The 15,489-nt window shown below is 35.7% G+C and overlaps 1 protein-coding gene and 1 long non-coding RNA gene across 45 annotated transcripts in view; one reads left to right on the top strand and one right to left on the bottom strand.

Moving 5' to 3' along the window:
* The window catches only part of RIMS1 (regulating synaptic membrane exocytosis 1), a 267,640-nt gene that overhangs the window by 96,341 nt on the left and 155,810 nt on the right, over positions 1-15,489 (bottom strand). For 43 of the 44 annotated variants that reach the window (XM_087944707.1, XM_087944779.1, XM_087944751.1 and 40 more), the window contains 4 exons: positions 6,891-6,958; positions 4,804-4,914; positions 1,974-2,073; positions 449-572 (listed from right to left, as the gene is read on the bottom strand). In XM_087944707.1, the coding sequence (XP_087800833.1) occupies positions 449-572; positions 1,974-2,073; positions 4,804-4,914; positions 6,891-6,958 (403 nt within the window). Of the gene's footprint in view, positions 1-448; positions 573-1,973; positions 2,074-4,803; positions 4,915-6,890; positions 6,959-15,489 lie in introns of those variants that run through there. The other variant, XM_087944726.1, reaches the window with a different exon arrangement.
* LOC148132965 (uncharacterized) overlaps positions 11,577-15,489 on the top strand; it is a 39,092-nt gene continuing 35,179 nt past the window's right edge. Inside the window, exon 1 of the long non-coding RNA XR_015745556.1 lies at positions 11,577-11,745. This is a non-coding gene — a long non-coding RNA (uncharacterized LOC148132965). The remainder of the gene's footprint in view (positions 11,746-15,489) is intronic.

Genomic DNA, 15,489 nt, shown 5'->3' on the forward strand with positions numbered 1-15,489 from the left:
CTAACTGGTGATGAGATCTGTGGCTAAATATACAAAACATGGCATGTTTTAATAAGAACATTTTCTCCTTATAGTTAACATTATAGCTGGACTTTTCCAGATTTGCTGCCAAGGACTTTTGAATTGAGAATTCAAGTATGAGAATGCTAACGTTGCACCTTCATTCTTTTTCACTTTACGTTTTTAGTATGTCAGTGTTTATCTTATTGTAATATTATATGCTTTTATATGTACATGCCTGCATTTATGAGAGAAGAAAGAAGGGAGGGAGGGATGGAAGGAGGGAGAGAGACTGAGGAAGGAAGGAAGGAAGGAAGGAAGGAAGGAAGGAAGGAAGGAAGGAAGGAAGGAAGGAAGGAAGGAAGGAAGGAAGGAAGGAAGGAAGGAAGGAAGGAAGGAAGGAAAGGAAATTGATAGGCTAAGAAAGAAATTGCAAAGCAAACTTTACCCTATAGGCCTTGAAACAATGATTTCAACTTGAGGCTCTGATTTGGATTCTAAAATAATATTGTAAACTTCTTCATTTGTAGCTCCAGGAAGTGGTTTACCATTCCATTCTAGAACTTCATCACCTGGAATTTAAAAACAAAGGATATATTCTTTTGTATGATTTCACTCTACATGCATAGAAAAATATAAATTGGTATGGTAGCTTCTTTTCTAGGCCATATCTGTGGGTATATATTCAGAGATAATAAAACTTTGCAAATAAAAAAAATCTCTCTTCTTGAACATTCTTCTGACATCAAAACACTGACCTATCAGCAAAATTGAAATGGTTTGGCAGAAGGATGTCAGGAAGCCTCAATGGGCTATCACCCAATTCTGCTATCACATATCACAATATGCAAGGGGGTCAGTATAGCTAGTTAGAAGACACCATGTGCTATTAAAGAGGAAGAACTTGCTACCATTCTTCCACTCTCAGTACTAGTACTAGGACTTCTAAATCAGTATATTCAGTTAGTCTGTCTGTCTGTTTATCTATCATTGATAGAACACATTGTAAGCTGCCCAGAGTCATTTCAACAGTGAGATGGGCAGATTACAAATTTAATAAATAAATAAATTCTAGCCATCCAAGAGCAGAAGATTAGCCAGGCAGCATGAGACAGATTAAAATCTATTTAAGAGGTCAGTTGAAAATTGAAACTCTTCAAGTGATATTAATATTTAATTTTTCTCAGAAGGTCTCAGATTTTCTTCCTGTCAGGCGTATGAGCAGCTTAGCCATTTACATTAGTGTGCAATGCAGCATACTTCCACTGTAACACAGTCGGTTGATTTTTTTTATTATCTCAAGGCAAAAACTCCTTCCTTCAGTCCAACAAATGTTTTTGCAGAGCTCTTGGACTTGCAAATGCTTCCCATTGTTCTTTATAGTAAGTCTTTAGTGTAGAGAAGGTCATTTCCTTCTTTCTGACAAGATTTTTTTTCTGTTTTAAAAAGAATAATAAGATCTGATATTTCTGCAGTTTTGGTTTGCAAAAAGGTGCCCTTTGTTCATTAGCAGATATATACAGTAAATATCACAGAGTCTCATGCATGTTTTTTTCATATGAAGTTCATGGAAATTAGTACAGAATTAAGATTTGTTTTTGTTCACATAAACTGGAACATTATCAATATTTAGATTATATGGATTTTTTTCAGTTCTTTAAACCTTTCTGTCAGATATAACTGAGATCTATATATTCTTAGAAATATAGTAACTTTATATATTATAAACATAGTTTCAGCATATGCAAATCTTTACTTTGTGTACAGAGTACTTCTAAGAGTCCATTCAATAAACATACATTTTAAGCAATATAACTAGGTTCAGCTGATATAGATAATGTTTACCTTGCCCCCATTTGGTTGAAATGTTTACAAAGGGAATTGTACACTGAAGCTGCAAATATAGTACATAACAGTAGCATTATATAGATTTTGAGAATATTAAGACAAAATCATTCCCATAACTGAGATACCTGCTCTTAGATGTCCCACCACATCAGCCAAGCTACCTTTCTTTACTTTGGTAATGAAGGCACCAAGTCGTCCTAACTCCGTCATTTTTCCTCCTACAACCTGAAAATAAATATGCCACCTTTCAGAATACCAAACTGCATTTCAACTAAAATAATGGGAATCTATATTCAGTTCAATTGCCTTTTATCTATATAACCACAGCAACCTTGCATCTTTCAGAGGAAAATAATTGCTCGTGCAATGTTGATACTTTATATGATTTTTAAGAGATCCATATCCATGTGACTATTTAAACTTGCAAAAAAGAATCAGCAGCTTAAGAACCCTTACTGTTCCATAACTGAAAGGTACATCTTGCAGAAGTGGAACTTACCTGTTTAACTTCAATTTGTCAATCCAGGAAAATGGTTTATTTGTTGCAAACATTTAATTACCCAAACAGGTAATGTTTCTGTTGTTTTTTTAACCTAATATTTGCTGCCCAGAGTTACAGCTGATAAGATGGGCAACCATCTAAATCAGGGGTGTCAAACTCAAGGCCCACGGGCTGCATCCGGCCTGTAGCATGTTTAAATCTGGCCCACAGGGCTAGCCTGGAAATAGCAAAGGACCAGCCCACTGTGTCTCTAGCAGCCAAAATGGAGTGTCTCCTGCAGCACTTTGCTGGCCAAAATGGGCATGGGCACATTTTGGCCAGCAAAGTGCTGCAGAAGTCGTCTGTCCTGTCTCCTTCCCCCTCTTCCCCCTGGCCAGCCGGCTGGCCCACAGAGAACTACCATGCTGATCCGGCCTTCAAAGAAATCTAGATTGACAACCCTGATCTAAATCAATCAATAGGAAGCACCATCACAGTAATGGAGTTTCTGGCTTTTTATGTATGGCAGCTTGTCTGAGCTATCTTACTTAAAGTTGTATGTGAGCCTGTTTCTGATTGGCCGACCTGCCTGATTTGGCTGCACTGTTTCATCTTAAGAGTGTTCCTTTCTATTGTTTTGGTTCTCACTGATATGCATATTGATTACTGGGTATGTGATAAGGAGGGAAGGAGAATATACTCTGGGTTTTTGCTTTTTTTAAAAAAAAATGTATACTAGGTTTGTCTCTCTGTGTCTGCTAATGGTTGATGTATGAGAACACCAAACTATTATGCATTCTTTGATTTGGCTTGATCTAAAATACTTAACAGTTTTCCAATTGAATTTATGGTTCAATTTGTCTATGTGTTATGAAATTAAAGAATTGATATTCAATGTCTTCTGGCTGCTTCCTGGTGTTCACATATGCATTCTGCTAATCCTCTAATAGTGATTTTTACAATCTGTATATGGTATGTTGTAAATAATTCCTGTTCTGCCATCTGTAGTTATTGAATTTAGGGATTGTTTAAGAGAGATTGCAGAGATTGCAGCTGTGCTGTTTGCATAAGTTTCTAATTTGTTTATGTATCTAGCCATCAAATTGAAAGTAAGTGGTGTGGCAAAGATCTGTCAGTTCCATGATTCCAGCTTTTTCCAGTTTTGTACTCTTGGGTAGGGTAGATGCTTTATAGCTTCAATGGATATTCTGCCAGTGTTGGACATATGGAGGTAAGAATGTTGTGATATCAAATTGGACTGTGATTTCATCTTTCACAATTGTTAAGCTTCAAATTTTCTCAGGGCATTAAAGTTGCATGTTCTATGAGCTATCGAGTTATTTGGTGAGTTCTCTGGTTAAGTTGTGGGAACACAACTAAATGAAGCAGTATGTTTGCAAGAAATAAAACCAAGCTCAGTGAACATTACAATTCCAGAAGTTAACCATTAGCACTAAGAGCATTCTTCACTATTGAGTTTCATTGCCTTTCGGGGACAAAGTTTAAGGAACACAGCAACAGAAAGCTTGACATAATTTCCCTAAAGTTTTTAACCTGTAGTATGGTTGACTCCAAAGGGTAAACTATACCTATATTGATATATTCTTTTTTCAGGATGATAGTAATGATGCTAATTATGTTATGATAATAATGCTAATTATTATTCATACATCCTATCATTCTTTGTAGGACATAAAAGACATTATTTAATGACTAGTCCATTCTATTAGCTCTTCTTAGAGACAAAGTTCAAATTACTTGGCCAAGGATCTAGAAAGGCAGCAAAGAGAAATTACTGGTTCTTACTCAGCCCATGAACAATCAGAAGCATGGAGCAGTCAATGTGACTGGCTATTAAAAATGGCAATATATATACCCTTAGTGGGGTATATGTAGTATTCCTCCTACATGACATGTAATCTGGAATTTAGTTATACATATATGTGTATACTTCTAAAAACTAGGAATTCACAGAGGAAAAAAAAATCCAAATTCCTGAGTGGTTACTGACACAACAGTAAGCTATGTCTGAATTATAAATAAATTTGTACCCACCCCAAGTTCTCTGAAGAGGCAGAACGCTAGGAGATATCACATTTTTGTATCAGCTTCAATTCAATATTTAACCCAAATGCTAACCTATTATCAACTAATGTACAGTTCAATTCAAATCCAATTGCATGGATTTGAACAGTGCACTGTACAATAACTTAACCTCACTGTTTGGGTCATACAATACCTAAAGCCACAAACTGGAAAAATACAATTCAGCCATGCATATGTGAACTCAACTTTAAAAATTAATAAATTTAAGTTTAACTTCTGCTTCTTCTTTTTAATCTCAAGGTGGTACTTAAATAATAGACTACTTTAAAATCTTGCTAAAAAATAAAGGTCATAATTTCAACCAAGGATCAGTCTTCTTAGAAAAGATTAATGAAAATAAGTTTATAGTATAGTTTCCAAGCACTTACTTTGAGTCCCAGTAATGCACCTGACTCTTTTGGCATAGTTGTTCTCTTGTTGAGAATTACACGACCAATTAGCCGATCTCCCTCTTTAGATGGTTGCCAAGTGACAGGATGCTATTATATACAAATACCAGAAAACAAATGAATTGAGAAATTGTTTTTGTGGTAAAGACTTTGGGCCTCTACTTTTATAGTGATCACCTATTTTTATTAATTGTATTCATTATTTAAGTGGATTGTTATCTCTAGAATTAAAAGAAGCTGCATTATGTTTAACAACCAAACAATGAAAATCATATTTAAAACTTGGAACCTAATATTTCAGCTCACAAAAGACATCTTTAACAAGACAAATTCCAGAGATCCCTATTACAGCAGAATGTATAGCATACACACACACGAATACACACACTTGAATGAAATCCAATTCCTTTTGCTTTTAGTAAGGAAATTTATGGGAGACACCACCATTCCATCCTCAACCAGGTTAAGTATCAGGGAAGGAATTTATTTAATGCTTTGTTCATTGAATCTCCACATGGCTCAGAAAGGAATGGATCTAAACTCATTTCAGAATTGTGGGGTATAAATCTTCTAGAATTAAAACAAAAACAAAAAAAATCAACTACACTCAGACCGGTGCAGTAAGTAACCAGAGAGCAGTGCTACATTTCATTTGCAGGAACTCAGAATCTTGTTTGATTCTTTTCACAGTAATTTTCCCTGAGGCTGAGTCCTTTTTCCTCTGAACCTGTGTTCTCTTATTGCTGTTTGTTTTCTAATTATGAAAATATGGCCTTATACGGATCCTTTGGTTGCCAGTTCACAGCACGTTTTGTGGATTATAATCTGACAACATAACTCAGAAAGTCTAGACCTCTGCAAATGACCAGATACTGAGCTTAAATTTCTGTCAAATTCGCCAGTTAAATGAAAAGCAAAAGCAAAGATTTTTTTTCCATCTGAGTTTTCCTTGAAATCCATGTCTGGAGAACAGAAAGAAGACAGTGGCAGTGGCAATAGAGGTCAAATCGGCTGTATCACCTAGACTGTTCTAGGAACATAAGAGCAGGCTCAAATGGAAGTAAAAGTTACAAAACTAAACAATGGGATTATGAGGAAACAAGGCTCAATCATCTCTCAGTCTCTCCCTCTCTCCGTCTCTCTCTCTCTCTCTCTCATATCTGTCTGTCTATCTATCTATCTATCTATCTATCTATCTATCTATCTATCTATCTATCTATCTATCTATCATGGAAAAACTGGATACAAAATAGTACATAATTTGGACCTGAATTCAGCTTGGAGAAACATATATGGGACACACCTTTATGATGTTTGCCCCAATATACAAGAAGTCCTTGACTTACAACAGCTCTCATTTAGTGATCATTGAAAGTTACAACGGCACTGAAAAAACTGACATGACCTTTTTTCACACTTATGACCGTTGCATCATCCCCATGGTAACATGATTTACAATTGGATGCTTAACAATTTATGATGGTTATAGTGTCCCAGAGTTATGTGATCCCCTCTTGTGACCTTCTGACAAACAAAGTCAGATTCACTTAACATCCATGCTACTAATTTAAGAACTGCATGCAGTGATTCACCTAACGAATGTTACAAGAAAAGTCATAAAATGGGGCAAAACTCACTTAACAAATTTCTCACTTAGCAACATAAATGTTGGATTCAACTGTGGTCATAAGTTGAGGATTATCTGTATTTCATTCTGTTCTGTACATATGTTTACTACACAACAATGGACCCTTTGCTGCAATCAATAGCAGCATCCTATAAACTTCTGCTAACAGTCCTTACTCCGGAGTAAGGGGGATTCTTCCAAGTAGAGCTAGAATCAGAGAAAACTATTTCCTTCACTTCCACTATTATGAACTTCCCTTGAAGACTTTTATAAACAGAATACACTACTCCATGAGTGGAAAAGATCCAATGTTTATAAATATTTCTTATATGGGTTACATTGAGAACAACAGACATTAAAATGGCTATGAAACAATATTATTCTTTAATTTAAACCAACAAAATAATGGGGGAGGGAGGGAGGGAGGGAGATTTCTTACCGAGCTAATAGGGGATGTATCTCTAGTGTGCCATGTGGCAGGATCCAACCAGTAATAATCCAAGTCACCTGGAAGAGTTATAAACAGAAAGAAATCTATATTCTCACATATTAAGAAAATTATATGAATGGATAAATGAGTTACATCTGCATCCAGAAATTTAATGTAAAATATTTTGTAAGAAAAGCATTAAATATAGTGATCCTTTTACATATAGAGAGCAACGTATTGTAATGTGCATGGAATTAAAATACCTTTACATTACACGTAAGCTATTTGAATTTTACAGCCCAAAATGAAAAGCTATAAGAATGCACTAATGTTTTATAAGGTCCACTAAATTCATGTACTGTAAATATATAGCGAGTTGGATCTAGGGTAAAGTTAGTTCTACATAATTTCTTTTAAACTCATACAAAACTAAGACATGATTAATTATCCCATTGATTTAAACACAATTTACACAAAATTAATTCCCATAGCAAATCCTGTAATTATCTACTCAAAAGTACTTCTTACTGGTTCTTATTTCAAGGAGATTTAATTCTAAAATTAAAGGTATAAATCAGCATCTTGAATCCAGATTTGGATTTGAATAATTATTATGAAAACATAATACATTTTTTATCCCACAATAATTCTTCATGTGGCTTTCAAATTCCTAATGATAACCGAAGAACATCTAATAACAGAAATGACAATAAGTAGTTAGCATTTAATATGTATTACTAAGTAATGAAAAGACATTAACAAAACTGTGTGTGATATGCATTGAATTATTTAATTGAATAAATATTAGACTAGATCAGATGATAGATCAGATGATATATAGTTGTAAAAAGCAGAAAGAAAAAAATGGGTTATGATGAAGACTAGAGTATTATGGATCTGTCAGTGTATTAAGCAATAAAAATAAGTAAATGAACTGCTATAGCCAAATGAGTCTCTTAGGAATAGATATTCAATATAGAAAATTCTGCTCAATCCAGAAATTCCTTTTTGTTTATCCTTTTTTGTCCATCTATTCTGTCTCCCGAGTCCCAGCTGATCAATTGGGTCTTTGTTGCCCTGCACAGGAGAACGGAGCTGGAAAACAAGTCAGTGGGGTGGGGAGGGAATGGAGATTTTGCAGTATTCTTCCCCTGCCACGGCCACCAAGTCACACCACGCCCACAGAACTGGTAGTAAAAAAATTTGAATCCCACCACTGCTGTAAGCTAATTATGTCTTGGAGATTTTTAATGTTTTGCTTATTATATATTGCTCAATTGCTGTGGGGTATAGATATTATAAATAAATTAGTAGTTCTCTGTAGGTACTTATAGGTATGCACTATTACTGTTAATTAAGTATGACATAAGTTTTGCATTGTTGTTTCAGTAGCTAATTAATATAAGCAGTGCAACCTTCATATTACTATGAATGCCAACAGGCCTGGGGAACCCAGAGTGGGATGGAACCCATCAAATGGCTCATTTGAGGCAGGAATTATTGTTTTTTATGTTTATTTTTTCTATACTTGTGTTTTTATTGCTTATAGGCCACCTAGAGTCTCTATGAACAAATAGCAGCTATATAAATTTTCTAAATAAATAAATACTACATTTTGAACTTATTATATAATAAAAGCCACTATCCTTTAATTCTATCCCCATCTATAATGTGTTACAATAGTTACAATAATATAAAAGAACTTTATAGGGATGAAATAAAGAATATATACTTCACCATTTTCATACATCATTATTATCGCTATTGTTGCTGTTGCTGCTATTATACTTATTTCACTGTCATGTTCTTTATTTAAATATGTAATACACTGCAGGTGTAGAATAAGTAAATAGTGATTTAAGGACTAGATTGGATTTTAAAAAGGCAATATATGAGCCTTGGGGAATCTGAGTGAGGCTTTGAGGTGGCCAGATGAGGCTTTGTGATGACTGAGTGAGGCTTTGAGGTGACTGAGTGAGGCTTTGGGGTGGCCAGATGAGGTTTTGTGGTGACCAAGTGAGGCTTTGGGATGGCCACATGAGGCTTTGAGGTGATTGAGTGAGGCTTTGAAGTGGCCAGATGAGGCTTTGAGGTGACCGAGTGAGGCTTTGGGGAGACCAAGGGAGGCTGACTGAGGTTTTGAGGATACCAAATAAGGCTTTTGGGGAGGCTGAATAATAAGCCTTTGAGGCCTTCTACAGGGTTTGCAACTGCCTCAACCAGCACACCTTTTCAGCAGTAGGAGGAAGGAGAAGGAAAAGGTTATCTGGAATGGTGGGGAGGGGGGGATGACAAAGTTAGGCAATGTCAATGGCATATAGGGTAGTCAAAAGGGCAGATATGGGAGAGGAGATAGGTCTGATACTGTGCATAGACATGATTCATTACAATTTGGAGAAACAGAAAGGCCATTTCAAAACTACACATTGATCATAAATTTACCTGAACATCCTCCTGCAAATTATGGCAAGCTACAAGAGACTAAAACAGTGCATACAGAGAAAATACAACACTTCTTTAAAATTAGTCCCAGATGAAAACTGTTTTATCAAATAAAAATGCACACAGAAAACTGTAACCTGAGGGGGATGAGAAGAGGAAAAAAAAACCTGACTTTGACAAGTTAACTTTCAATTTTCCAAATAATTCTTGGGCCCATTTCCTTTCATTTACATCATTTAAAAGCACACACAAATCAGTCAGACCCCTTTAAAGTTTTAGATAGAGAGATGTTGCTGGCTCTGCAGAATCTTTACCTAGCATCTTTTCCTTTTTGAATATGTAAGAGCAAGAATTATCATGCAGCAAACATGCTAACTCTTGACATCTTAAGTTGAATCAGTGTTGACGTCCAACTAGCTAGCCAATATTAACTAACTAGAAGGGGAGACCTCTTTGGTCTCCTGACTGCTTTCTGGCAATTGCATTAAGGGACCATTAGCAACACCACACAAGCATCAATTGGTAAAATCAGATTCAGTTTACTGGAAACAACAACAACAGAATGGATCAAACTGTACAAATAACAATACAGAATACCAGAATAGATAATGCCTTCAGATATACACTGTAAGTATATAAGGTATTTCTTTTACCTGTTCAGTTCATATTAAACTTCTAGCATAGGGCTCTTAATTCATTTTGCTACTAACATTTTATAAATATTTGGTTCAGACCTTAATTTAAGATACATTATCCTTGTCTTGGTCTGATATGAAAGCCTCCCACTTGCCATAGAGATGTGTGCTATATGCTTTTTAAGTTTTGATTTAAACAGGGGGAAAAACCGTAAGTAACCTTCTGAAATTAAAATGAAATTTACAGATAATATTCTGTAAATATTAAACCTCAAACCTGTCTAATGTCCCAAGGCACCTGAATTTCTGTCCTTTAGGAACAGACATTTGTCCAAATAAGATGCACATAATTGATACTTAAAAATAATGTCTAAATACCTGTCCACTGTTATATGATTAATTTCTCAATTCTCATCCATTTATTTTCTAAATAATTCTTCATATGGCAATATTATTACTTCACTATTTTTGCTATGCTGACCAAAGTAGGTTTGTCTAGAATAAGCTACGAACCTCTATCTGACTTTAAACTATTACATATGCGGCCAACTAACCAATATATTAATACCTCCACAAAGCATATACAAAATAGAAACTTGATCAATTGAATATACTGCTTAAAAAGATTTTGCAAAAGTATACTGCATTCGAATATTCAGGCTGCAGACTGGTATTTGAAAGAAAGCTATGAAATTTACTAATCACAACAATTCAAGAAAAAGCTGGTTACATGAACTCTCTTTTGTCAAACAGAAATGTTAAAAATCCTATATGAATTATTTTATAACCCTGGCCATCAAAACATTTGAAATTTCTAATTTAATTAACATGCAAAATCATGCATCTACATAACCAATATTTGCACTGATCTAGAATTGTATTTATAGGCAGGTTATTTTTATAATTCTGTACACACACATATACACACCATATTAATGTTAGAAGAACTCAAAGTTATTGACAATAATATTTTACAGATATCCCCACAGTCTTTCAATCCGAGAGGACCATATGATTACCTGTCCCTGAATGCAAGGAATATAGAAGAAACTAAAGGAAACCAGCAAACATAGCAGCATCAGCTCACAGTGCCTTAATAAGCAGAATCAGCTCTGAGCAGGTTGCTGAATTCCAGCTTCAGACTGTAGCAAAACCATAATCACAAGGGTGCAGGGGAAACACCCAAAACCAAATCAGTACAAAGTCAAGGAGTCATTGTTTCCTGTAGTTCTTGTCTCCTGAGCCTGTGCCAAAGGATTCTGCAATGTCAAACATTCTACAAGACCAACATCAATTAGGGCCATCGGAGCACCTGCCATAAATACAAATCTCTGCAGTGTAGAGTGAGCACTGATTACTGCAATAATCCATACGCAGTCCACGCAGTGCTAAAAAGAGGCTCGCTGCCTATGGAGCATCTTTAATCATTTTCAGAGGCTCCCATTAAGGATCTCACAAAGCAATATGTTTGCTTCACTGCAGAAACTGGAAAATGCTTTATCTGCTGGGTTCTGAACACAGGCAAGTTTAATGCAAAAGATCTTACCCCACCTTACTAACACCGAAACCATTTTTTTTCTTATTAAGTTCAGTTGGACTGAAATTAACACAGTCCAAGCATCAAGTAAAATTTACAGGCATTCATTTATTTACCATTGTGTTTTCTGAACTGCATCAAGAAGACCTGCTGTCTCTGTGAAATTCTCTTTGGGACTGTCAGTTCGGAAAAGCTAAGTCTGCAAAAATGGACTGGACTATAAGCAAGTGAATGACAGATGCCTTCCCAGGTAATTATTTATTTATTAGATTTTTATCCTGCCTGTATGGTACTTTTTTATAAGTAACTCAAGGTGGAAAACATAACTAATACTCCTTCCTCCTCCTATTTTCCCCACAATAACATCCCTGTGAGGTGGGTTGGGCTGAGAGACGGCAACTGATCCAAAGTCACCTACACAACTTTCATGTCTAAAGTTGAATTAAAACTCACAGGCTCCTAGTTTCTAGGCCAGCACCTTCACCACTAGATTAAACTGGCTCTCTTTTCCAAGGTAGACACAGATTTAACTCTGGAACAATCCAGCCCAGAGATATTTCTTCAAAATGTCAGATACAAAGTCAGGTGGTCAGTAAGAGCTGTAAGGAAGCTCTCATTGGCAGCCCTTGCTTTATCCAACTGATTTAAGGCTCCCTAGATGTGCTATATTTCATCTTCTAGATCCAACACATCTTTAAGGTGCCAGATTAAAAGCAGATGAGAGGATCTAGGTGTTATAAAAAAAACAGAAGTAGAAATCCAGACCTAAAAACTAATCCTCTTGTTCTATACTTTTTCATATTTTCTAACTTACCCATTTAGTTTTTTTGCATGGATTTATTTCCTGCCTTCTTCATCAGTCTCCAACATTGTAATACTTCTATCCCAATACTTTTATCTCTTGTAATCAATCTACCAATGCTGAACTTTCTCAGAAATATTGTCTTGCTTCCCTTTAATTGTTCTACCTGCTCGCTTTTTAAAATATACTTTCCGATTTTAGTTTTTCTTTGTCTTCATTTTTGGATTGTGATTCATTTGATCCACTGAACCCATCATCCTTCTAATTCTCAACCTATGAATCCTCTATTCATCCATATTTACTGTTTCTTGCCCATAAATTCAACGTTAGCGGAATTCATACTCTCTTCTTTCTCTGCTTAGTGGCATAACAGCACTATTATGCCATCCTTATTCCTCTAACTGGCGTCTAATCATTGACAAGATTGTATCATTTTTACTTCTACCACATTTTTTCTAAAGAATGAAGCCCAAGCTGGCTAACATAACCATGAAAAATAATTGTATCAATGTTATATTAAAGGACAACAATATGAAAACCTGACCATGAACATGCTATAGTGAGCCTAAAAGGAACACTTTCAAAGTCAGTATAAACTAAGAGAAAGAAACTAGGCAGAAATAGTTGTTAAAATAAATGTTCAAGAAACAAATGCTTAACACAGAAGAAATAGAAACATCTGTCTGTGAGCGGACCCTTTCCCTGCTCTCAGAAGGCTTTAGTATCACTGATACTAAACTGTGTTTCCAGCATGGATTTCTACTTAAAATCTTTCTTTGAACTGCTTTTAAATTCGGAGGCGCCATTTTAAAAAAGCAGTTTGTTCGCTTTTACTAAACTATTTTACCTGACAATTGTATAAACAGAAAGAGGGGAGAAGAGTGAACTGACTGCATCAGATCAACTTTCATTACGTAGCATTGCTTTTCTTCTTTTGACATCATTTGCCTCTATGGAAAGCAAAACAAAAAACAAAAAACACCCAGATTCGATATAGTATTTAATACTTTTCTAATATTGTCATGAGAAACAAACCTAATCCTTATCGACATTTTCTAGGCCAAGCTATGATTAGGCTCATGTTGGCATAGATTAAAGAAATCCAGACTATACGCGTACAACGTTCTCTATGTACCCACTGAATTTTCAACCTGTCAAAGATGTTATTCTCATTAATAAAAGGCACAATTTGTTTTCACTGCAAAAAGGAACAAAGAAAAAGAAAAAAAGAAAATTTCATCAAAAGATTAAATTTTGGGATCAGTCCCAAAGTAGTTGGAAGTGAATGCCAGAAACCTACTGGCTTCAAGATCTGAAGTTCTGGCTCCTGTGATCCTCTTCATCTTGCTCCTTCCTTGTACAGGTAATCCTCATTTCACTTAGTGACCGTTCAAAGTTACAATGGCACTGAAAAAAAATGACTTACGACCGGTTTTCAACACTTAAGACCACTGTAGCATCCCCACAGTCACATGATCAAAATTCAGATGCTTGGCAACTGACTCATATTTATGTGCAGTGTCCAAAGGTCATGTGACCACTTTCTGCAGCCTTCTGGCAAACAAACTCAATGGGGAAGCCAGATTCACTTAACAATTGTGTTACTAACTTGACAACGTCGGTGATTCCCTTAAGAACTGTGACAAGGAAAGTAGTAAAATGGGGCAAAATTCATTAACAACTGACTCACTTAACAACATAAATTTTGGGCTCAATTTTGCTCGTAATTTGAGGACTACCTGTAGTAAGTTTTAACTGCAAGGGAGAAGGGATTGGTAATATTGGTTTGGACTGACCGCTGTGTTCCAATGAATACTTCCATCTTATTTTTAATTAATATGTTAAAATATAAATATAATGAAGTATTGCCATATAGGCTGCAAAGTGAATCTTGCTCACTGCTTTTATTTTATCTGTGTTTTCTATTTTATTTTTATTTTATTTATTTATTTGATTTGCCAATTGTTTACAAGATAATAAGTATAAGTGTATACATAGTTGTGAATACATGAAATGGGTACATATAAGAAAAATAAAAGAATAAGAGAAACAATAGGACAGGGACGGTAGGCACGATGGTGCGCTTATGCACGCCCCCTATTATTAATTTTCTTAATAATCCTCAGAGGAGGAACTTGTAAGAAGTACAATGGGGTTTGAAAGCAAACAATTAATTCTTTCAAATATGCTTGAGATGGGCTTTATGTTCCAGATTATATCTTGTTTATTTGAATTATCCTAAAAATGTTGTAAGCCATTATTGCTCAGCAGAGTTTAGGGAACTAGCTTCATTGTCAGCTGAAGGTCAAATGAGAAAAGCTTTGTGTTGTTCTAGAAACTGAGAAAGATACTTCCAGGCAAAGTGTTTATTGTGCAATTAACTCTGCTTCAGTCAGAGAATTTTGCCAAGGATCCAAAACTTATCATTTCCCATTTGTAATCTGTTTTATCACTGTTTCTTCTCTCTTCTTTCTTTAAATAGTCAAGTTAAGGACAGAAGTATGGAAAAAAACTTTGGAGAGCTGATTGTCTAGAAACATCCAATCTTGCCTGTTGATTCTTGCCTGCTCATTCTGCCTACTGATAATGTACTACAAATATACTCATAAGGCACTGTTTCACTTCACGTGTTAGGTTAAATCAAATGTCACCTGGACAGGTGTAGGCCCTCACTCTTCCTTTTCTAGCATCCCAATCCTCCCAAGCAGATGTGAGGTATGTGCAGCAGGGAGTAATGATGATGGGCAAGAAAATATTACATTATGTTTGCATCAGCTAATAGACACAATTAGATATATGGTGTTCTTTGATCACCAGATTTATTGTAGCCTCCACTATCAGACCAATTTGATCCATATTGATCTGAAAAGCGGATCCTGTGGAAAAAACACTAGGATGATGATGATGACGACTGTCACAACAATTATTGCTATCACTGTCTACTGTCCATAATCATATATGAGGGCTTTCTCTTCATGACGTGCAAAAATAAATACATTTTGCAAATTCATACTAGTGAATGTAAAGATATGGTATACATCAGGGATCCCCAACCCCCAGGTCATGGACTGGTACTGGTCTATGGCCTGTTAGAAAGCAGGCCGCACAGTTGGAGATGAGAGGCAGGTGAGCAAGTGAAGCTTCACCTGTATTTGCAGCCACTCCCCAGTGCTAACATCAGCACCTCAGCTG

The sequence above is a fragment of the Notechis scutatus genome, chromosome 1, assembly GCF_049901735.1.
Source record: "Notechis scutatus isolate UNSWTSFEM ecotype Mainland chromosome 1, rNotScu1.2, whole genome shotgun sequence".
In the NCBI taxonomy this organism is placed as follows: domain Eukaryota; kingdom Metazoa; phylum Chordata; class Lepidosauria; order Squamata; family Elapidae; genus Notechis; species Notechis scutatus.